Source organism: Fomitopsis serialis (genome assembly GCF_022376445.1).
Source record: "Fomitopsis serialis strain Sig1Antser10 chromosome Unknown B0H18scaffold_57, whole genome shotgun sequence".
NCBI classification, from domain to species: Eukaryota; Fungi; Basidiomycota; class Agaricomycetes; order Polyporales; family Fomitopsidaceae; genus Fomitopsis; species Fomitopsis serialis.
In genome coordinates, this window is record NW_025955017.1 from 127821 (window position 1) to 151267 (window position 23447).

A 23447-nucleotide genomic window follows, 5' to 3' on the forward strand; every position below is an offset into this window, starting at 1 on the left:
TGGGCGCCTGGAAAATTGGGGGTGGCGGGGGACGGGTGGAAGGTTCAGTCGACCCGCAAAAGGGAAGTTGGGCGACACCTCCGTCCTCCTTCGCACGTCTCCCCAGCGCCCAGGAGTACATATACCAGTCCTCCCTCCTCCCCGCCCTCCTTGTCCTTCGTCGGTCGCCCCGCCTGCCCCCTTGCCCTCCCGCCGTATATACTCGCAACCATGCCCGACGCTGCCCCCCCAGCCCAAACAGGAAGCCCGTCTCCTCCCTCTCCGCCGCCGCCAGGTCGCAGAAGAAGGCCGGAGCGCCCAAGCCGAAAGGCGCCGTCCGCGCTAAGTCGGGCTGCTACACCTGTCGGATCCGCAGGAAGGTACGTGACCCTCTACGCGTCGGGAGACGCGCAGTTGGCCCGCCAGATGCTCACCGATCCCTTTTTTCCGCGTTTTTTCACCATGTGGCACACCCACTCGCGACGCACAGAAATGCGACGAGCAGCCGAACGAGCAGGGCGCGTGCCAGACATGTGTTAGGCTTCGTCTCCAATGCCTTGGATTCGGCGCAAAGCGGCCAGACTGGATGAGAGTGAGTCCTCGACGCCCTCGCCACTCGCTGGGGTGTCGTCCGTACTAACGCCACATCCCCCGCCCCTTTAGGAGAACAATAGCGTCACGGAGTTGCGCGACAAGATCAAAGCTTTCCTCGCCTCTCAAGGCATGATCAAGGGCCATTCTGGCTCAGGGCCGCGCACAAACGAGCAGGAGCCTCAAATGCTCATCCTGGTCGAAAATTTGCGCAACTCGTCCCCGTCAAGCCCCCCTACTCCTACCCTCTCCGCGAGCTCCAGCGACGGTCATAGGCCGGTGGGCGGTCTTGCAACGTCCTTTGTCCGCGACGGCTCTCACTACCAGCCTGCTCCTCCTCCAATGCAACACGAACCTTCCTACAGTGCGAGTGCGTAGTCGTCCCTCCGTCCTCATCGTCCTTCGTATTGAACATGTTGCAGGCTGGCAGCCCACTCTCCCGGACTTGGGCGGACACCACCATGACTCTGCGTTGGCGAGGAGCAATAATGTGCTCCCGACGGTCAACGACATGCTCTACCCTCCGCCCCCCGCTACTATGTTACCGTCCTCGAATAGTCTAGTTCCCATCTCTTCCTCGTCGTCTTGTAAGACTCCGTACCGTTATTAGTTGTATTATGCATGTAGCAATTAATGCCCTCGTTTGTTGGCAGGGCTTGTCCACAATGGCCCGACCACTCCTGTGACACCTGTCTCCGCGTACCCCATGTCAGCAGCCCCAACAGCCTACCTCGGTCCGGGCGCGGGTATGCCCTCATCGTTTGGCCCCGCATACAACATTTCCGTCAACTACAACGACGACGAACAAGTGGACCCGCCTCCAGAGCCTCCTATACCTCCATCCATCACCTATGAATATCAGATGATCCCTAACGACCAGACCGAACTGGTGCAGCACTACTTCCACAGCGTGCTGCCCATCCAGTACTTGCTCGCTGACGCGTCGATATCGAACTTCATGTTCCGTCTTATTCAGCGGAGTCCGTCGGCGAGGGACGCGGCGTGTGTGCTCTCCGCATTGCATATGCACAGCATACAATACCCGTCGCGGTCTCGAACTCCGGACATGGCGGTCATCTACAGACGACTAGAGAATGCGCTCACGGCCAAGCGGACATACAACGAGGGCGACGCGATGGCGGGGCTGCACGTCGTGTCGACGTTCCTCTTCTCTGGCGGGCGCGGGCCGTGGGGCGCGTACCTGGACATCGCGGGGCAGTACGTGGACATGGTGCTCGCGGACAGGCGGTTCTACGGGCCCGAGGACGTGCTCAAGAAGTGTTCGGAGAGCACGCGCTTCATCATCAAGACGACGATGTGGTTCGACGTGCTCGCGTCGGTGACGACGCTGCAGGTGCCGCGCTTCCTCGAGACGTACCGCCACTTGTTCGGGCGCAGCGCGGGCGTCGTGGGCGGCGGCGCGGGCGCGGCGTACATCGACGACGGGGCCACGACGACGCCCGAGCTGTCGATGCTCCCCGTGATGGGCTGCGAGAACCACATCGTGCTCGCGATCGCGGAGATCTCGAACCTCGCGCATTGGAAGGAGAGCCAGCGCCACCGCGGGTGCCTCAGCGTGCCGCAGCTCGTCGAGCGCGGGCTCGAGATCGAGAACAAGTACCTCCACCCGACTGCGACGGCCTACGGCCGCTTCGACCCGACGCAGACGACGTCCGACCCCGAGGTCGCCCAGCGGCGCCGGCTCACGAACGACATCTTCCGCGCGTCGGCGCGCGTGTATCTGCACACGGTGCTCTCCGGCGACTATCCGTCCTGCCCGGAGATCATCGCGGGCGTCGCGGAGACGATCGAGTGTCTCCGGCGTGTGCCCACGCAGAACGCGCGGGCATCGCGCTCCGTGCTCAGGAGCGTCGTTTTCAGTATATGTATCTGTGGCTGCCTCACGGACGACCCGCGCCACCGCAGCTTCCTCCTCCAGCTACTCGAGTCGCAGCAAGGCGACAACGTCGGCAACGTTTCTGAGGTAAGAGCGCTCATGGAGCAGGTTTGGGCCCGCCGCGAGGGCAATCAGGGGCGCCCCGTCAACTGGAGGGACGTTATGCGGGAGTCGCAGCGGGACTTGCTGCTGCTGGTATAGACGATGTGGTCTCTTCTCTCTCTTTTGGTCTCGCTGCTCTGCCTTCCTCTTTGCTTTTCACGACACGCCACGCTCTTTTCTCACCATCATCCATAGGAACCCAGTCTGTCGCTCACTGCACGCTTTGCCCCTTTTAAAAACCCTTGTCGTCGCCCGTGGGGGCCCGTAGCGTTCGTTTGTCTGTGCATCTCTCTCGCAAGCTGTGTCTACACGTTGTCGTGCAATCCTCGGTGGCCTCTCGTACGTGCCTCGTCCTCACCATGCTGTCCATAGCCGATAGACTGTATTAATGGGCTTCTCTGTATCAATACGCAGTCCCTGATACCATAGTGCGCAATACCACACGCGGCGTCTACCCGCCGCTTCGTTTCTCAGGAGCTCCATCGGGCAAGGACGTCCCCTGCGGGTGGCGATGCGCCTCAAGGATCCAGGAGCGTGCGTATCTACATTTGGGCCGTGCACACGTCATGTGCCTGCAGAAGAGAAGCTCAAGGTTTGCGCAGGTTCACATCTGACAGGGAGGTCACCTCGCAACTGATTTGATTGCGCAAGGTCCGACACTCGTCGGGCGCGGTGTCAATGTCCAAGACAATACTGCTCATCTGCCAGTGTCCACCCGTACGTGCCTTTTGTCCCTGCGTGCCGTGCCACCATCGCACGACCTGTTCATTTCTTGTCTGGCAGGGCTGGCTAGTACTTGTGCGCCTTATCGTCGCACGACTTCGTGATGGTCGATGGCCAGCCAGAACCGCGAGACCCTACAGCTAGTAGGTCACATATTAGTCATGCGGAGCTCCCATGACGAGTCCGACTGCACCGGGGCTTCGAGTGTGGTCGGACATGGCAGGGCTGGCCAGGCCAAGTCGTCAGACACTGTGGGCCTCTTCCCACTTCCTCCTACTGCTCCCGGCGCCTGGGAGTGAACTCGAAGAAGGTGAGAGTGCAGGCTCCGGTGAGGCGTTGGCGCCGTTCTCTTCTCTGCTGCGAAGTCGGTGAGCCTTCTGCACATCTTCCGAGGATGAGCACTAATGCGGACGCATCTCCAAGGACGAAGACGCCCGGACTGGGACTCGGACGTGCTGCCTATCCTGCCCACGGGCGTCTGCAGGTGCGTTCAGTAGTGCTGACGCCACAGATAGCGATCCTGCGAGGCGCCCGCGAGCTCGGAGGGCGACGCCCGTTTCAGGACGTCGCCCGCCACCAATGATGATTTGATGGTCGTGCCGCGATTGCAATCGGTCCTCTCTACGATCAGTCTCGGAGGGTGATCAGAACCCACTGCAGGATCGGTGCGAGATCCCCACCCGACTCTGCGCAAGTCGTCCTCCGGACACGCCAAACCGTACCAGGTAGATAACGAGCCCAGGGCGGTCACGTTGCCCGCCTCGAGGCTCGCAGCCAGTACGGAGCTGTGCGCGCAAGGCGCAAGGCGGTACGTCCGCTTTCGCCCAGGTCGGCCTCCCCTCCGCCGACTTACCTCAGCGCTTGAACGATCAGTCAGGTAACCGACGGGTCCGAGGCGCAGGACAGGCTTGATTGCATAGCAGTTCCGACCCCCTCGGATGTCTCAGATCGGGGCAATTTGGCGCTCCCACCCTGGCCAGCTGCCGTAAATGGCTACTGACGCTCGCCCTCCTGGTCGCTTCTCATTGTCTTTGGCGTGCCCATCACAGCGTTGACATGCCAGCCAATCCCAGCCAGCCCGCATGCGTGCCCTTCGGCGGCTTTCCGACTTATTTGGGTCGCCGAGGCACCAGCTGCCAATATCCTTTTGGCTCGTCATCCTTGGACCTCCCACCACTTTCGTCTACTAGTCCATCGTCCTGCATGGAGATAACTCCCGTGTCCGAGTCCGCGTAGTTTCGACGAGGCTAGGACTGTGTTGTGATTGCTTCACGACGTACTACGGACCTCCCGGGTAACAAGTCAACAATGCATTGTCAACAAAAATGCAGTCCATGTGAAGAGCCATGCCTCTCCCACGATCCTGAGCGCTCGTGGCGAACTTCCACTGCTAGGCTCCAGGACTGTGACATTTGACCTCTCGTTATGGCTTGCTGCGATGGCAGGGATCCTCGCATTCGTGCCCGCACTTGCCAGCTTCAATGCGACGCCCATCCGCCGTAAGCTTCTTGTCGCGCCCGAGCGACGTAGCATACTATTCGCCTCTTGCGGACATTTTGTGTAGACCAAATGACACATGTACTTAAGGACAGGCTTCGCGTGTGCACGCCCGCCCGCGAGTCGGCTGAGCCGCCCCTCTTTTCACTGTGCTACGCCATGATCTGCTCCCTGCGATGGTCGTCTGGGGCCTTGTCTGTCAGCATGCGCACCCGAGCGCCATACCCCACCCACAGAGATGGAAGACCGGCCTCGAGGATGCGAACGATGAAAGAGGCATGTGGGCAGATGGCACCGCATTGCGACGAGCACGGGAAGCTGTGCTAATCCGGCCAAGTTGCCCTGGGTGTGGCGAAGTCCTGCGGGGTGCGGCTATGCAGCCCGAGTATCCTCGAGGCTCGCTAGCTGCGACGGCTGTATATTCGCGCTGCCTCCGAGAGCTCGGAGGACGAACACCGGGTTCGGCGACCTACACACTTGCGGACGGCGGTGTGTCGGCTGAGGATGTGCTCGCGTAGAGAGCCGCGCCGAAGATCTCGGAGGGAGGGTTGGGTCTGCTGACGCGGGCGAGAACGTCGTGTACGTCCAGCAGCCGCGAGCCGTGGCCATATAGTCATCTTACACGGGCGGCGAACGTAATTGCTCGCGCGCTGGGTGGTACAGCAGTCGCGTACGGGCCCGCGTCGAGGGAGGCGTTGAGGTTTCCTGATAAGGTAGGCCTTGTCGTTGAAGGCGTAGAGACCATCCGTCCATCCGTCCATCGCCACGCGATCGCCTCGATCTCACCTTGATGGTGGCGATCTAGGTACAAGATGATGGCTGTTGTCGCCGTGCGCACTCGACAATACATGTCCGCCACTCGCCGAAGCGAGCTCGACAGTTGGCTTGAGAGAAATTGACTGCCAGAGTCCGACCGGAGGCTCGGCGATGGCCGCGCGAGTTCTTATATCGGAGCCTGAATACTGTGGCTGCAGCGTATGTGCCCGCGAGTACGTAGGCTGCCAACTACCCAACTGCCGTGACTGTAGACGATGGCGACGGAAGACTGTAAGTGGCAGGTGCGCCTCGTCCGCATCACAGGTCGGTGGGAAGCCGGACTGGGGCGAACTGGACGAAAGCGGTGCATGTCCGAGGGCGAATGTTCCGCAGAGGGGAGGAATTCGAGAGACGCACGGACTCCGCGACATAACGGGGCGAATGGACGCTGTGCGCCTACGGCGGTGTAATCCGGTACAGGAATGTTTTGTCCCACGGACCGCATTGAGAGACTCTTTCGTCTGCAGATCGCGGAGAAACGCACGCACAGCTCGCGCGGGATCCGGCTGAAACGCATGGTCCGATGATGGCCTCCTCCTCTGCACTTGCTGAACCGAGGCCGGGGACCCTTGGTGACGACAAGCTTCTGGCTGTTCGCCAGGCGGAATCACATTTGTCACCCTTCAATTGTCACCCTTCATGTACAGGTAGAAGTACCATCCTCCTACCCCCCATTTCTTTTTCCAGCTCGAATTGCCGGCCTCCTCCATCCACCGCCTCCTCCTGTCTGCTGTCCCCGAGCCATCTCCGTCATAGAGTGCACACGCCCATACTTAACGTCCTTCCTCCGCACATCTCAGGTGATCGACATGGCAAGCAACTCTGGAACATCCGGCTCTCCCGCCAGCAGCCCCAGCCACCTGCCTTCTCCAGAGGCCTTCTCGGAAACGCCCTCGAGCAACGCATCGCCCGTCTCCGCGCCGCCCTCTCTCTACATGGGCCGCGCATCCCACGAACCAGACTCGCCCGAAGAACAGCGCAGCATCAGCGACGCCGCGCGCCCCGCCGTCCTCCGCTCGCACTCCTCCGTCGGCAAGGGCGGGTGCTGGTATGTGTCTCCATCTGCTGCCCGCGGTACCGTGCCCGGAACTGATCCATGTCTCACGTCGATCGCTCAGGACGTGCCGTCTCCGCAGAAAGGTACGCGTGCCCGATCACTGTGCGCCCGCCACATCCGTGATCTGACGCGCCCCACCCCTATATAGAAATGTGATGAAGAGCAGGAGCACGACGGCGGGCCGTGCAAGACCTGTCGCCGCCTGGGCATCGAGTGCTTGGGCTGGGGGGTGCGCCGTCCGGACTGGATGCGTGTAAGTTCACGCCACTTCTGTGCGACTCGTGTGAGAGCCGTCTGAGCTGACCGCCCCTTGTTCTCTTCTCTTCATAGGACAAGGAGCGTGTCGCCGCGTACAAGGCCAGCATCAAAGAGCAACTCACCCGTGCAGGGCTCATCCGCGGCCAGCCCCGAGCCAACTTCATGCAAGCCGCCTCGTCCAGCCCCGCCGTCGCAGGCCCCGGCCCCTCCTCCTCCCTGCGCCGACACTCGCCCCTCGGGGAGGCGCGCTTCCAACGACCGTACCCGTCATCGCGCAGCCGTCAGCACTCAGGCATGGCGGCCATGTCAGGTAAGCGACGATCCTGCCTTTGTAAGGCTGCGGGAAGCTTATGCTGACGCGGGTGATGCGCGTCCAGGGTCTGCCAGCGCTCGCACGAGCCCCACCCACCTACACTATAACAACGCGTCGCCCGGTGCCGCTGCGTTCGCCATGGGCGACCACTTCACCCAGTGGACCCCTTCATACCCGCACACGATGTCCCCTACGATACCCGTTCCCAGTAACGAAGAATACACGCCCTTCTTCTCCCCCACAGACGCGTCCGTGTCCGTCCCCGTCGCGGCGCAGCCTACGCCGCTGCCACCCGCGGCGCATGAGATCTCGGACGAGACCTACGTCATGTACTACTTCGAGAGCGTCCGGAAGGAGCAGTTCGTCTTCGCCGGAAACTCTCTCACGAACACCCTCTACTCGGTGCGCAGCTTCTCCCTCTGATCGGCGTGCATCTGGCAGATCCTGACCTCGCGCCTTCGCTCGCGCTCGACAGATCGTCCACTCAGATCCAAAAGGCCCGGTCGCGAACGCCATCTGTGCATTATCGAGTCTACATTACATCCGCGCGCGCATAGCGAAGGGCCTCGAGCCGCCGGACACGAACCCGGACGACTCTGTCGCGAAACAGTACTACGAGAGCGCGCGCTGGCAGCTCGGCAACGCGAGACACCTCCAGTACGCCGACACCGACGCGATCGCTGCCATCTTGCTCGTCCAGTACTCCCTCCTCACCGGCGGCCGCAGAAACTGGCAGGGAGAGCTAGAAGTCGCCTGCGACTGGCTGGCGGCCACGAGAATCCACGAGGAGCAGAATCCCAAGCTTACCTTGATGAACATGACGCCGGTTGGCAAGGCTGCCGCGAAGGGGACCATGGTGCGTCAAATCCGCATTTGTAGATCTCCAGCCCACAACTGACGATCGTTGCTTTAGTGGATCGACGTGCTGGGAAGTGTCACTCTCGGGACACCCCCGCGCTTCCTCGCGCTCTACCAACGGCTCTTCGGGTCCGGGGGCAGCGGCTTCTGGGCAAACTCGCCGCAGACCGACGTCCGCATGGACCTGCTCACGGGGTGCCCGGACGAAGTGGCCCTCGCAATCGGCGAGATCTCTGCGCTCGCGAGCTGGAAGAACGCGGAGCTGCGGCGGGGCGGGCTGAGCGTACGCGAGCTCATCCGCAAGGGCACGCAGATCGAGACGAGCCTCCGCCAGCGCCCGATGCTGCGCCAGCCGGGGGAGGGAAACCTAACGCCGCTCGATGCGAGCCTCGCACAGGCGACATTGGACCTCCACCTCCCGGTGCCGGGAGGCATGCCGGCCCCGTTGTCGTCACCTTCTACGAGCATGCATGGTCATACTACCGGGATGCTCAAGGCGGATGCGCTGCCGATCGTCGGCGAGCTGTGGAGAGAAGGCGCGATCCTGTACCTGAACACCGTGCTCAGCGAGAACCTTCCGAGTAAGTACACTCACGCTGCGCACACACCTGCAACGACCTGACCACCCTTCCACCAGATGTGCCCGAGATCTGCGATGCCGTCACCAACATCATCAGCTTGCTGCACCAGCTGCCCACTTCCGAGTACGACCGCTCGCTGATGTTCCCACTGTTCTTCGCTGGCTGCATGACCGACGACCAGAGCGTGCGCGCGATGGTGAAGCGCCGACTATACTCGATAGAGGATACCTTTGGCAACATCTACGAGTTGGTTGCCCAGATGGAGAACCTGTGGAACACCCGTGTGTTGCTGATAGCAGAGCATGGTCCCGCGGCCATTGTCCCCTGGCGCGAGTGCCTCGCTCGCATTTGGGAGAACCGTACCGTCCTGCTGATATGACCGCTATGCCGCCCATAAGTCACGTGACCTGTAGTACCGTAGTTATGTTGCGTTGCTCCGCCATTATGTTTCGTGGAGTTTCGTTCCCTTCGTGTTGCTCTGCTTTACTGCCATGTATTAGAGTTAGATGCATGTGTTCCATGTAATGACATAACATTATCGCACCTATCTTGCGCTGGCCAGGCGAGTGCTTACGTAGCAGACGAAAAGTCGCACGCGTTGAGGATCGAACCTTGACCGTACGGCTCGATCGTGCGTGTGTCCAGTGAAGCGTGCCTTGTGAGCAAAGTGAGACATGGCGCGACGGATGCGTGTACTCCGAGGAATCGGAGAACGAAGGCAGGGACCGATGTGCGAGACGGCGGGGGTCCGTTGTGAGTGGGAAAAGGAGCGGGACGTCGAGAGAAGATTGCAGAGTGGTGCTGGGCGGCCAAGCGACGCGGAGAATGGAGAAGAGAGGGCTGGGAGAGGCAGAGGGAGGAGGAGGAGGGAGGATGCAGGCACTTTGATTCCGTGCTATATAGCGATTTCCCGATCAACCGGCATATAGCCCCAGCCAATCAGCGCGCCGGGTTTCAGCGCTGCGCCCCGGCGCTCCCCGCGTCTCTGGTGTGCGCCCTCGACGGAGTGTTCCGGTCTTACCCCGTCTGCTGCCCTCCAGCGGCTCGCTCACAGTCCCGTCCGCTCGCTGGGACCGGAGGCCTCTGCGTCCACACACGCGCGACCGGGCAGGAGTACTTACCGTGGGACCTGTGGCTGGAACATCGCGCTCGTCTTATATGTACCACCCTCTGTTTGAGACGTTCGGTGCTCGCGTCTGCCCGAGAAAACAATTTTGGACGTCGGTCGGCTCTTGCGACGTCCAGTATGGGCTGCCTGACAAATTTACGGTCTGGGACATGGAGCGTGGCCACGCCCACCGTGGCGCAATGATTTGGCTGTGCTTCGCGGCGGGAGGCGATGCCAGACATGCCACGACCGGTGGCTACGAATTGATGGAAGGTGGCGCAAAGCCGTCTGCACGCAGAGACTGGACTCGGAACGTGTTCTACGCCAAAGGCTCAGCGGCCACGTCCTCCATCCGAACAGCAGCACACGACAGGTAAGCAATAGGCCTACGCCATTCGCTGGAGGCGCTGTTCACATGCGGGTGGTAGATGCCCGTTTCGGCAATGCAGGGAAGCACCCAGAGGTCCCGCCCTCTCGTCAACCGCGAGCTGGTATCCAGACATGCCATCTTAGGGCCCTGCCTCCGTGGTCACGCCGCCAATGCACAGTCGGTCGTGTGCTCGTGCTCGCCCTGTCAGCTCAACTGCTATCGAGCTCAGTTTTATTAGCAGTTTCAGCATGGCCTGCAGGTTTGATACCATCCGACGGTCAACGGGCGATCTGCGCAGCGGCCTTCGGACGTGCGCGATCATCCTACGCTCAATGAGCGAAGACAAGTGCGCAATTCATCACATTATTATCCATGGCATTATTCACAGCATCGCTGTTAGAATTGGAAAGACGTCCTGGTGGACGCTTTCTGCTTAATCAAGCCTTGGCGTGCAGACCGGAGCTTGCTGTGGGCCTTTCCTCTCCTTCCGCTATCAGATGTGTCAACGGATTGTCGGCAGCCCCTCCACATAGCAGCTCTTTAGCAGTCCATCCACCCGATGTCCGATCTCGGCATCCCAGCTTTCACCGCCCAGCAGCCCAGCACGACCTCCTGCCTCGTACTGACCTGCCAGCTACTCTATTGCGAACTCACTACCAACATGTCCCGTCGGGTCCAGACAGAATCCGCGTCCCACTGGAGGCTCTGCACAATGAGATGCTGCCGGTCGCGCTCGCCAACTGTTGTTCCCCGCACTTCCCGGCATCTCGATGATCGGCGCAGTTCAACGTCGATGACTCTGAGGACCACAATCAGCGCCCAGCGCGTGCCGCTGAGTTATTGGTTCTATGGGCGGTGTGCGCTTCCGCTAGTCCGGTCGCGGGTTCCTGGACGTGTCAGACGTTTGGGCGGGGTTAGTGGGGTCTACCTATACACTTAGATGATCTTCCGAGGCTGTCGGCGTAGTGGCATGCAACATGGTACTTGTGTGTCAATGGTGCGCGCCCTGGGTGGCCGGTCGAGCTCAATCTATGCGAGGGCAGGTGGGTGCTATGTTGCACGCACCCTCAAAGGCCATCACCACACATTTCAGTAGATCTGCAAACTCCAAGTCTACCAAACTAGATGTTCGACGCGACGGGTTTCAAGGAGCGACGCACCACGTATTCTCCGCTACGAAACGCAGGTGTAAGGTCGCTTCGGACCTCGGCTACAACGGCACTTTTCAAGGACCATGCATCATGAATTTGATCGCAGGGCCCGCCTCGTACGTTGTCGCACTGTCTGAACAGGCATTGTCGGGCACCACGGTTTCCATTCACACCTGCCGGCGACTGTGACCTCGAAGGCACCCGGGCATGGGCCGGACGAAGCCCGAGCGATGGTGAGACTTGATGTTTATTTTAGTCTCTACGAAGTTTGAATGAGTCCTGATGCTACTTATCGCAGAACCTCGTCTGTACGTACCTCGTTAGCGTCATTCGAAGTCGTTCAACGCCACCTTCACGCCGTCGTTGCGGTTCGCCGCGGTACTCTGATGATTTCGCTCTGATGACTCACATTTCGATGCCCGTCGTTGCGAAACTCGCCACACCAAACGCTATGCCAATAATGGCGACAGCGTACTGATCGCTCCATGGTGTCGTCCGGACAAAGGCAGCCGAGGATCTCTTTCGTAACTCGCCGATCAAAGGGTTCGCCGGCTGTGGCTTGAAGGCCGACGTCTAGTACGCAGACGCTCTGCGTACCGAGTGGTTTGCGGGTCGGGTAGCTCGGATGCCTATGCGTAGTGATACCTTGGATAGGCTGTACTGTACATACCGAAACTCGAGAGCACGTATGAATGATTGGCGACGTGTTGAGGCGTCAATTGTGGTTGGTGTCGTGAGGACCGCCGATGAAATCGTCGCCGATGAGAGACAATTCAATGAAAGTACCCACTAAATTATCGAGGTTGTACAACGCATTCCGAGGTTGTCCAAGGAAGCAGTCCTGGTTCTGGAGCAGCACGCACATTCGCCACACGCGGTACGAGGACCATCCAGTTTTGGCCGCATACGAGCTTCAGACGACACCACGGTCTTCGAGTGGCCCTCAAGCAATCAAACGGTGACGCCACGTACAAAAAGGCTCAAGCATGTATAGCCTCTAGGATCATCTCAGCGGCTTTCTCAGCAACCGCTATGGTCGGGGACACCTGCAACATCGTCATCAGCTGCAAGTCCAGAGTACGATCAACCCCAGCACCGGGACACTAACCGTGTGTCCACTCGTGATCGTCGGGAAAATACTCGCATCGCACACCCTCAATCCATCCACGCCATACACCCGAAGGAACGGATCGACCACCCCGTCGTCCGCCCTTGGAGCCATGCGCGCAGTGCACGTGGGGTGGTAGATCGTCTCGACGCGGTCGCGGATCAGCGCCTCCAGCTCTGCGTCGCTCATCGAGGCGAGATCGTGGTTGAGCAGGCCGGTGGTGTCGGTAGAGCCGGAGGGGTCGAGCATGTCGACGAGGGGAGGCTTGTGGAGGATGTTCGCGAGGAGGCGTGCGCCGCGCACGAGCACCTCCACATCGTGCTCGGTGGAGAGGTATCTAGAATGGGACACTCGTGAAATGAACGATAGCGCGACGTGTAACAGACGTACTGGGGATCGATGAGTGGTGGATCGGACGGATCCGCCGAGTTCAGCCTGATTGTCCCTGTGCTCGTAGGTCTGCAAGGTCAAGGTCAACTTCGGTCAACCACCAATAGAGCATGCCTCGATACCTCAGCAGAATAGTATGGAGCCCGAAGTGATACCCCTCGGGGTAAGCCCCACACGTGTGCTCGAGCCAAGCCATAGGCGAGAACAAGAGCTCAAGGTCGGGTGCATTTGGTCCTGTAGTGGAATCCTCTATGACATCCGGCGTGGACAGCTTGACACCAGCTCGCGCCAGGAGACCCGAGTCAGAAGAACGTACGAACGCGAGGCCTTCCGCAACCTATGTGCCATGGTCAGAAACAGTGAGGTCTGTCAAAAAAGTGTAGGGAGACATGCATTCGTCGTCAAAGGCCCTCTTCCTGTGAGCGTGTAGTGCACAACCAGCGCGAGCCGTCGAAGCGTCGCTAGCAAGTCGAATTTGCCATGTTTGCGCGGGTCGTGTGACAGCCCGGCAAGAACCGACTTCGTCTTGTCTCGGAAGTGGTAGTCTACTAAGAGGTGGTCCATAAGGTGAGAGCCGACGCCAGGAAGGTCAGCTACCACGGGGATGGCGTGAGAGGCCAGGTGTGCCGCTGGACCGATCCCAGAAAGCATGAGGAGCTGTCAGGCATGCGTAAGACGGTACGGTATGGATGAGTGTCGCGAGTGAGCGTACTTGCGGAGTGTGCATGGCTCCGGCCCTATGTCAACATGTCAGACGCAACGCTTGTACGTACGCACAGTGGATGGGGCGCTCACGATAATACAATCTCCCGCTTCGCCTTTACCTCAAACGCGCCACCGCGCGCATCCTTGAAGTGTACAGCAACTGCCCGCGGAGTCTTACCCTTGACTTGTTGGAATATGACCCGGGTAACTTGGACCTCCGTGGCAACAGTGAGATTCGTTCGGGCGAGCACTTTTGGAGTGAGGTAGGCAGATTCTGTCGTCACACGTCGGCCGCGGGGATCAATGAACGTCACTGTGAAGGATGATCGAGTGATGATTATGAAGCCCCCAAGCCACCAAGAGCAGACTTACTCGGCTACAGATACATGAGAACGCGGCCATTGGCATAGTTGAAAATCACGTACTGTGTTGACACCTAGCGTGCCCCTTATGGTGTTGAAGTCTTGATTGAGGGATACTCCCGCCTTGACGCATGCCTCGAGGAAGCGCTTTGTCCCTGCGGAACAATTCGCGAAGTAACCGCCTACGCCGAAGTCTGCGTACAGCTACGTTGCGTGAACAGAAGGGTGAAACTTACTGAGCATGGGCCCTCTTGATCCTCGTAGAGAGGCGTCCACGAGAGGGTGTTGCTCACTCGGATGGAAGCTCTCGAACTTACGCAGATAACTATATGTCTTGTCAAACGGAATATAGCAGACATCATCATGATGTCCTACGCACCGACTGAAGTCTTTGTAGTTAGACGCCCCGTCATGCCCTTTTTGAAGCTCTGCCCACTGGTCGAAATCCGATGGAGAGCCGTAATGGAAACTAGCTTCGTGATCAGCTGAAAGGGAAGACGGCGATATAAAACAGTACTAACATCATGGCGTTCATGGACGAGCCTGGGATTGAAAAAGGTTGTGAGAAACTTTCGCGTTACCCATGCTGACGACGGTGCTCACATCCTCCAAGCATTTTCCCTGAATGCGAGGAACAGACACATTAGATAGACCGAGCGAAGGAACGACGAATACACACCTCTCGGGTGGAACTTCCTCTTCATTCTGGCATGCTCTTGAGGGACCGTATACAGGTCGTAATCATATTCCGAGTGGAAGAACTGAGGGTACATGGCGGGCACGCGTGACAACGGGTTATGCAGAGAACTGCCAGGCATCACACCATGCACGTCAGCCGTTTGTATACTCGGATGATACGTCTGGGCGTACTGACCTGCTGCCGGCTTCCAGTAACAAGACGCGTACTTTGGGGTCTTCCGACAGACGAGAGGCGAGTACACAACCAGCTGTACCTGCATTACGCAGACATACGGAGGTAAATCATTGTTCATACCAGACTACAACGTGGACTCACCACCACCCACGATCACGACATCATACTTCTGGTGATCGCCGGCTCCTTCTCCAGTTGCTAGACTGCGAGCAATTCTCCGCAAGTCAATGAGCTTCCGGCCTTTCCGTCGTGAGAAGGCGTAGCGAAGTACGACGGCGAGTGCACCCAGCGCAGCAGCAGAAGACAAAATCTTACGGGAGGGGGTTGCTCGCCATAGGACGGGTAATTGCCTCAGCGACGACACGAAAGTGTCCACTGATAATGGTTGCATGTCTGGCAGACTCACCGTGGTACGCTGCAGTGGGAGCGTACCATTGCTGCAAGATATATGGTGCCATGAACGCCGCCACGCGAATAGCCCCCGCCAGGGAGATGATGCATTTCCGAGCTGATGAACACGAGGTCCCTGCAGGTCCGATTAAGGGAGTTCATCGAGTCGGACAGCACTCCATGCAGCAGCGATAATGATCGGAATGTAACTTGGCCGGTGCAACGATGTCTTGTCCTGTCAGTGAGCACAGCGCTTCCATTGCAGCGTCAGCTATGCTTTAGGATTCAGATAAGCCATTCGACCGCAAGCATAATAGACAGCAGGGACATACTGCGCTATTGTGAGGCCGAGTGTGACCAGGTCCATTGGGGCGCGCCACAAAGTAAATGAAAACCTTAGATGACCTGCGAGACGTGCTCCTGGAGCCTGTAAGTACCGACAGCACCCGGTGCTCATACGATAGGGCTTTATGCAATGAGTCCGCCCGTGTTCGCAGCGTTTTGTGAGAAGGTCGACTCACCATTAAGTTCATGTTAGCCACCGCGGTGAGCCGCATGTCCGAACAACGTTCGACACTACCCTAGTGTCCATGCGAACAACGCGTGTACGGACATTGGCACCGGCAACCTGCACATCGTACTCGCGCCGCAGACAGGATCCTTCGCATTAGCGTTGCTCTAACGTAGTGTGGTGGTTCACATGCATAGATACGGGGGGTAGTATGATACGGGAGACATTAGCGTTGTACGAGCACATGGCGACGTTCCATCCGTCTATGTGAAAAAGTGCAATGCGAAGAAGCGATTATAAGTCCGTTGTCCGGAGAGATGTGCAATGATGTGCGAAGAGGGGGAGAGTCAGAAGACGGGCGCAGCACGGCACACTGCAGTGGCTGCGGCGAGGACGCGTGCGCGTGCCCCGCACGCGAGAACTAAATGAACGTAATGGCAGCGAGTAGCGAGCGACAAAAGGAGCGACGGTGCATGGCAGCAAGACACGCCCAGCGGATGCTGGCCCAGCCAGCGCGAAGGGGACGTGGACGGATCGGCCGGCTACAGAAGCAATGCAGACGACACTTGTGAGTATGCGGCCAACGCGTACAGCAAATGAAGGAGCACGGACGAATGCATTGTCTATCCTCGCACCATCCAGAATGCGACACACTCGAGGGTATCAGTACCGTTACAGTCCCTTGCACACCGCAGCCCTGTCTTCTGAGCTGATGACATCCAGACCCAAGGTCCCTTGAATTCGATACGAGAATCCGAGCAGATCACCCTCCTCCCCTCCCTGTACATGGGCCAGCCATCCACCTTCACCCTCCAGCGCCCGGTCATGCGAACTGATTTGCACCGTACGCCATGTTCGGCCCTGGGCTCGGTGAGCGCAATGCCATGCCTGGTCCTGGACTCGGAGAGCGCATGCAGCTTGTACAGACATGGGTGGAGCGAGTGCTGCGGCGGGGCCGGGTGATCTTCTCCCGTCCATGCCCATGCCCATGCCCGCGCCTTGCATGGGCATTGGACTGCGCGCACGGCCTGGGATTTGCGTCATCGGAATGGCCTCGCCTTCTAAGGTGCGCGGAACAGGGCCACTGTACGGGTCGTAGTACGTGGCAGATGGGTCATCGCGGTATGGCTGGAGCGCACCGCCACCTACGCTCGGATTAAGATGGGGGAGCGGGGGCACAGCGTAGGGATCCGGCTGCGCACCGTACAGGTCCACAGTAGAAGCGGCTGCAGAGGGAGTAATGCTGCCTGCACGCGAATCCGGACGCGTCAGATTCACTTCGGACGACGTCTCGAAACCAGCCCCGCCCGTGCGGTGTGTCGGAAGTGCATGCGATGTTTCGCCATGATTGCCCAGCTCAGGCCACTTGATTGCTTCGCCTGTAAGATGTATAAGCTGAGCAGACGGTCCCCAAGAGCAATTGATGGCTGTCACACGCACCATCATCGTACTCGTCCAGATACCGTTTCCGACTGAACTTGAACACCGCGAACGCAATCACAGCGAGCAGTGCCACTCCGCCTGCGACCGAGAGACCAACAATGCCGCCCGTGCTCAGGCCAGCGCTCGAGCTATCGGTATTCGTGGATGCCGCACCCGCGGCTGACGACGAACCACTCGCCAATGCAGAGGCAGGCAGTGTGACAATCTCTGTGGTGACCTCGCCATCCGCGCCCGTCGAGTACGACGTCGAGCGGACGTTGGAAGTAGAGGGCGGAGCGGTCGACGAGGGCGCGGATGTCGTCGACTGGCTGTTAGATGTCGTCTGGGAGCTGGAACCCGACGTCTGCGACTGACTGTTCGAAGTCGAGGACGCCTGTGAGTTGGACGTGTTACTGCCCGCGGAGGCCTGGGTGGACTTGGTTTGACTAGTGGAGGCTGCGCTGGTCGCAGACGCCGATGCGGTGTTGGACTTGCTGCTCGCTGTCGCCGACGACGACTTGTCCGTGTCAGTGTTGTCGGGGAAACTGAAGATGTTGCTGAGGTCTCGGCGCTCTAATGGACGGGCATCGTGGGCAGCAACGAAGGGGACAAGAAGGAGCGCAGCGAGCAGCGCGACGAGGTAACGACGGTGAAAGACCGACCTCACCATGGAGCCTGACGATGAAGGAGACAATTGAGCAGCTCGAGAACAGAGAGCTGTGCAGGCTTCGTGAGGAGGTCGTTGACGATGTTCGTGGATAGAAAGGACAAATCGCGGTTGTGTCGGGCGGTAGAGACCAGGCGTCGCGCCCGCTAAGTCGTAAATTACCCAGCCACCTCCCAGTCACGTGCACACCCGCTGCCACGGCGACTGCGCTGAGGAGCGTTGCCCGAATCGGCAATCCCTCGCTTCAATCTCGCACAAGTCTGCTGGCAGTGCATGCTGCGTCTGCACAGCCAAGCGCATGCTACAGTGAGGAAGAGCACAGCTTATGTCGCCGCATTGTGCCAGCCGTCCGGCCAGGATGTCCGTCGGGCCGTACGGACTCAGGAGGACATGTTTGCTGGGCCGTAGGTTCGGCGGGGGTAACTATCACCGTGGTCACTGGTCTCAAGTCGGCTAGTAGATATGATCCCAACGATGGCGAGCTCGTTCATTCGTACAACTCTACTATAGTACATACGCGAGATAGATGGGTGCAACGGTCGCGGTGTCGCTGATATACAAGGGCGACGTGCGCAGCGGCGTCGATGGTACTTAGTGAGACAACAAGAGCAGGCGGGAACGAGAGCGTAGACGTATCAGAGGACAGATGGTAAGAAGAAGCGATTAACATCATTCAGAGCATCGGAAAGCGAACAGTCGTATGCACAGCATTGACAGTGCGCGCTCGAATTTAAAAGCCAAACATAGGAGTGACCCTCCGCAGGCCCTGGCCAGGAGGCGCAGCATGGCCTGGTCGTTCCGTGACATAGCCGTTGCCCGCCTTCGTCGGTGAACTGGGAACGGACGCGCTCCCTTTGTTGGGTTTGCCTGGAGTAGGAGGGACCGGGCGTCGCTCTGTCTCTGGGGCTGTTGGTTCGGGTTTCTTGACGAGGTAGAGGGCGGGAGGTTCGCCCATGAGCCTGGAAATACCCCAAGGCATCTCGATGCCAGAACGCGTAGCCCAGCGAACGTAGCGCGCGAGCTCAAGATGGAGGATTGGGTAGTACGCATTTGATGCTCTGCGGGCCATCTGCAAGTGATGTGAAGCGTGAGCCATTGGGCGATGATGCTAGGTCTCAATCAATACGAACCATGATGATACGGTCCATGCCGGACGCAAAGAGGTCCCGGTGGAATTGATACGCAGAAAGAGGATGCTGTGGAGGATAGTGCAGTTCTTCTGCAGCACGGCAATACGCGTTCAGAAACTTGAAGTGCGTACTCTGCACGAGATACAAGTATCAGGCATCGTTCAAAATACTCGATGAGGCATAGACACTGACCATATAACACATTGCCTCATACTCGACGCCCCCGGACATCCCGCTAGGAGCGCGTGGTCTCTCGGCTTTCTCTTCGTCCGTTTCATCCAAATTCCAGATCTTGTTGGTCGGATGGCAGTAGATCCAGAAGAAGTCGCGGCAAAGGTTGCTCATCTCTTCGAGGTATGCCTTGTAAATCCGAGGCCGGTGAATCTTCTCAATGAAGAAATGAGGCTGCACAGGCACGCTATCATCCTCCGCGGGACGAGGCGCCGGCGTGAGCATCAGCGACTTAACGAGGGAACAAACTGAGGAGTGGGGCGGGGGAAGTACGATGAGTCCCGTCGAGAGCGGCGCGGTTGACCCGGACTCCCAGGGAACGGACCGAGTCCTGTTGTGACCGCAAGGAGACGTCGGCGACCCTCCGAAAGGGTTGCCAGTAGACGGCAGAGAGGAGGTTGGGTAGAGCTCAAATAGACCAAGAAGCATCTCGATCATGAGATGCCGGGTAGCGACCTCTCCCGGCCGCTTGTCAGAGTAGAGAACAGTGACGATTTGGCTATAAGGGGCAGGGCAGCAGCTCCGAAGGGCCGCGCAGCCGACAGTCGATGTTGTAAGAGCTTTGAAACAGCGTAGCAATTCGTGAAGGAGTTGGTCGTCGTGTTGTTCCTCACTGGGCAAGTCAAAACTGCACAACTCGGGACCAAGAAGACGAGCTCACCGCCACTCAACCGTGAGGATCTCATGAAGACGAGTGAGCATGGTGGTGTAACCACCCTCATGGATGAATTCCTCAGTCCACCTGCATGCAATGAATAATCGTCACAGCTAAGATTTACGCCGACTTACGTAGCAGGCTCATTTCGTAGGTGAAGCCGCAGCTTCTTGACGACCTCAATATCAAGATGGGTAGCCTGCGCCTTGCTGATCAGCTTCTGCAGCTTCGCAGGTGCAATAGCATTCTTGCTGCGCTTTTCCTTCGCCGGTCTCGGCGCCGGGACAGGCTTCTCGTGGAATACCATCGTCTGGCGCTCAGCATCGAAGGACACACCACGGTTGTGGTTTAGAAACTTCGGGCGGTCGGGCATTTGGGAAAGGTTGTATTTCGACTGCATAGTCTTTTGCGAAGGCTGAGGCGAAGAGATCGACTCAATGCTGCGTGCCTTCCGGAGCCCACGAGGTGTCATTGGAGGCTCGGCGGGCTTGGAGCCCATGATAGCGAGATCCTTGGACGACTTCACGAAGGCTGCTTTTACGCCGGCGTCCATCGTCGCCAGCTTCTCGCGCATGTTGTCGGGTACTTGCAGCTCATCCTAGAAGGGATGCATGGTTAGGCTCATCAAGACGGGCTTCATGGACGTCAGGACGCAGCAAAGATGAGAATGGCCGACACCGAACACAATTGAAGGGCCTAGGCTCAGCATAAGACGCAAGGTACAGCTATGTGGCAGTGCTTTGTACAAGCGAGCACAGGACGTTTGGTCTGACGGAAAGAACGCTCCAGGGAGGTATAAAGGGCGAACACTCACGAGCAGCTTCTCAAACGCATGCGTCGTTGCGTGGCTATCAGGTACTTGAGCTTGCTCCTTGCCCTTACGCTTCTTGAACTTCTCAACACGAGATGGCTTGCTTTCGCCGGGAGCAGACACTTCGGGGTAGTTCTCCTTGCCATTCAGCACAGAGTCGGAAGGGGTTGTCACCATCTGAAAGTCTGCAGATGGGACCCTGCGAGAGGGGAGGATGCTTTTGAACATGATGTGACAGTCAGGGGTGAAGGACAGGAGGAATGTAGAGGAGAAAGGGGTCGCTTGTGCTTTAAGCAGTCTAAGTCGTTCGCGGAGAGTTGTGGACCTCGCTCAAGTTCAACTTGCCCCGTGATTTGACCGTGACCGTGGCGCCGCAAGCGCGTCAATCACGAGGTCGTGCACGGCCTTTGAGTCCGCTGCCACACGTGCCCGAGGAATGCCCGAAGCAGAAATCTTGACTTCGAATTTCTGAGCCTGCAGGTCGTCTGTGCATTGCAATCTTCCGGCGATCGTAGCGCAGGATGAGTAGTCTCATCTCCTGCGTCTCTTGGTGCGATTCACATAGTCTTGGTGTTAGACTATCAGCTCATCTCGATCACAGGGTCAAAAGAGGCGTAGCAGCCCGACACCCAGAGAAATATGTCCTGGACGATAATGAGCTCGCTAGAGTTAGCGCGCTCGCCCACATCGAACTGGAAGATGCGCGAAAAGAATTGGAGGCCGCACACAAGGCTGCAGGAATGATGGGAAGGGGCGCCGAAGGCGAAGAGGCCGACGATGTAGACGAGGACGAAGACGAGAGTGCCTGGGTCGAGTGAGTCTCCCTCTTGGTCTCGTGCGTACATTCAGACATTGAGTAAACGAGTCACAAGTGAAGATAACGACCAGATTGACAACGATGTCAGCATGGAAGTAGATGGGCCAAAAAAGCCATCAAAGCCAGCCAGTGGAGACGATGATCTCGCCGAGTACAATCTGGACGACTACGATGAGGATGATACCATGCCTGGTTAGTGCCTTGCTCAGTCCGATATATTCTCCATCCATTCAACATGCGAAATAGCCACGGGTCCATTTAGTAATATCAAAGGGCTCACATACTATCGTAATAATGACGAAGATCCATACATTACCTTGAAAGAGGTATGTTATATTGATCAAGAGTCAGTCATGTATGAACTGACTATCTATCAGGACGAAGAAGACAACGAACGAGAGGAACTCGAAGTCCTGCCTACCGACAATATCCTCGTCACTGCCAAAACAGAAGACGAGATCTCACAACTCGAGATCTACGTCTACGACGAGTCCGAAGAAAACCTCTACGCACATCACGACCTCATGCTCCCCAGTTTCCCCCTCTGCCTCGAATGGCTTGACTTCCCTCCCGTCACCTCCCCATCCGCCCAAGCCACTTCCACCTCCCCCGCAAAACAGTTCGGCAGCTACATCGCCGTTGGCACGATGGAGCCCGAGATTGAGATCTGGTCGCTCGACGTCGTTGAAGCGATGTACCCCGATATGGTATTGGGCCGCCCGGACAAGACAGCCGCGCACGTACCGACACCGCTCGGGACTGGCAAGAAAAAGCGCAAGAAAACCAAGCACCGCGCGACGTCTGCAGCATATCACGTCGATGCTGTCCTCTCACTGTCCTGGAACCGCACACATCGGAATTTGCTGGCGTCCGCCTCTGCGGATCGCACGGTAAAGCTGTGGGATCTCAGCCGCGACCCGACGATCAGTGGCGAGGGTGACGAGGGGCAGGGTGCACTGCGGAGTTTCGACGTGCACAAGGACAAGGTGCAATCGGTGCAGTGGAACGAGAAGGAGCCGACGGTGCTTCTGACCGGCAGTTATGACCGGACGGTGAGGACGTTCGACTCAAGAGCGCCAGATGCAGGAGTTGGCGCGGTGGTCGGAGCAGATGTCGAGGCGATCCGATGGGATCCATGGGAGGCTCACGGCTTCTACGTGGGTTCATTGCTCGAAGCTTGCACGTGCACGATCTCACTCGTATGACCTCTCAGGTGTCTTTGGAAAATGGCCTCGTCTTGAACTTTGACGCAAGAACGTTGCCTTCCGACCTAAGCTCTCCCTCGCCTGCTCGCTTCACACTCTCCGCTCACGACGGCGCCGCATCTGCGCTTGACGTGAATCCACTCCTACGGGGCTGCATCGTTACTGGCGGGACCGACAAGATCGTCAAGGTCTGGAACGTCAACGAGGATGCTGATCTGGAGAAGCGGCAAGTCAGCCTCGTCATCTCTCGCGATCTCGGCGTGGTAAGTCCTGCACTTCCTTGTTATGATTCTGCTACTCACGGCAGCGCAGGGCAAGGTGTTCTCGACGTCGTGGTCGCCAGACGACCCGCTCACGCTTGCCGCGGCGGGGTCCCAGGGCAAGCTGCAGGTGTGGGACATTGGCGCGAACGCCGGCGCGCGAAAAGCCCTGGGCCCTAAGTTGGCCGAAGCGGGCAGGATGCTGAAGGAGAAGACGGGAGGGGGAATCGTTGGCGTTGCTAGTGATGACGAGGACAGCAGCGGGGATGAGGCTGATGATGAGTGATTTGCATTTGTGCAGAGTCCATACCACCGGTGCTTTCTGAGCTTGGATCGTTGGCATCGGCGCGTCTTGTATAAACATGATTCACCGATGGGATGCAACGAGAATGAGTGCCCGTCAATACTCCAATGATGCGAGACCTATGTATGACTTGGCAGTGGCTCCAGTAGCGCACTGACGAGTTACCTGGAAAGGGCCGATGCACGACTGCAGTATTCATCGCGCAGTAGTAATTCGGAAGCAGCTCTCATCAATTACATGGCATGCTACAAGCTTTGCAACTGGATACAGTTTGTCGGACAGCGCATAACTTAGCATCTCTACT

General features: G+C 58.4%; 6 protein-coding genes across 6 annotated transcripts; 3 read left to right on the forward strand and 3 right to left on the reverse strand.

Annotated features, from left to right (window-relative positions):
• Positions 1-210: 210 nt before the first annotated feature.
• Positions 211-2668, forward strand: B0H18DRAFT_956464 (fungal-specific transcription factor domain-containing protein; the record flags this gene model as incomplete). The annotated part of the gene is made up of 6 exons (XM_048042456.1): positions 211-248; positions 275-359; positions 470-571; positions 643-940; positions 993-1157; positions 1224-2668. 6 exons carry the CDS (start codon positions 211-213, stop codon positions 2666-2668), a joined length of 2133 nt encoding a protein of 710 aa, XP_047891056.1.
• Positions 2669-6316: 3648 nt separating this feature from the next.
• Positions 6317-9199, forward strand: B0H18DRAFT_532925 (fungal-specific transcription factor domain-containing protein). The gene is made up of 7 exons (XM_048038497.1): positions 6317-6745; positions 6811-6915; positions 6993-7230; positions 7298-7635; positions 7709-8089; positions 8147-8672; positions 8729-9199. The coding sequence occupies exons 1-7, from the start codon at positions 6656-6658 to the stop codon at positions 9049-9051; spliced, it is 2001 nt and encodes a 666-aa protein (XP_047891057.1). The 5' UTR covers positions 6317-6655; the 3' UTR covers positions 9052-9199.
• A 2903-nt stretch (positions 9200-12102) lies between these two features.
• B0H18DRAFT_910708 (GMC oxidoreductase) lies at positions 12103-15136 on the reverse strand. Its single transcript, XM_048041549.1, has 14 exons — positions 14882-15136; positions 14741-14819; positions 14546-14673; positions 14458-14487; positions 14246-14339; positions 14103-14191; positions 13926-14048; positions 13595-13817; positions 13512-13536; positions 13193-13456; positions 12922-13136; positions 12800-12868; positions 12410-12746; positions 12103-12347 (listed from the first exon to the last, which is right to left on the reverse strand). The coding sequence occupies exons 1-14, from the start codon at positions 15129-15131 to the stop codon at positions 12282-12284; spliced, it is 1992 nt and encodes a 663-aa protein (XP_047891058.1). The 5' UTR covers positions 15132-15136; the 3' UTR covers positions 12103-12281.
• A 1328-nt stretch (positions 15137-16464) lies between these two features.
• B0H18DRAFT_1086024 (uncharacterized protein) lies at positions 16465-17733 on the reverse strand (the record flags this gene model as incomplete). The annotated part of the gene is made up of 3 exons (XM_048031981.1): positions 16465-16535; positions 16667-17020; positions 17082-17733. 3 exons carry the CDS (start codon positions 17731-17733, stop codon positions 16465-16467), a joined length of 1077 nt encoding a protein of 358 aa, XP_047891059.1.
• A 239-nt stretch (positions 17734-17972) lies between these two features.
• B0H18DRAFT_910713 (armadillo-type protein) lies at positions 17973-20907 on the reverse strand. The gene is made up of 6 exons (XM_048041550.1): positions 20561-20907; positions 19881-20344; positions 19753-19833; positions 19053-19704; positions 18861-18992; positions 17973-18799 (listed from the first exon to the last, which is right to left on the reverse strand). Exons 1-6 carry the CDS (start codon positions 20783-20785, stop codon positions 18461-18463), a joined length of 1893 nt encoding a protein of 630 aa, XP_047891060.1. The 5' UTR covers positions 20786-20907; the 3' UTR covers positions 17973-18460.
• Positions 20908-21078: 171 nt separating this feature from the next.
• Positions 21079-23125, forward strand: B0H18DRAFT_879818 (transducin family protein/WD-40 repeat family protein; the record flags this gene model as incomplete). The annotated part of the gene is made up of 6 exons (XM_048040715.1): positions 21079-21371; positions 21430-21566; positions 21621-21700; positions 21752-22531; positions 22588-22842; positions 22892-23125. 6 exons carry the CDS (start codon positions 21079-21081, stop codon positions 23123-23125), a joined length of 1779 nt encoding a protein of 592 aa, XP_047891061.1.
• Positions 23126-23447: the final 322 nt, after the last annotated feature.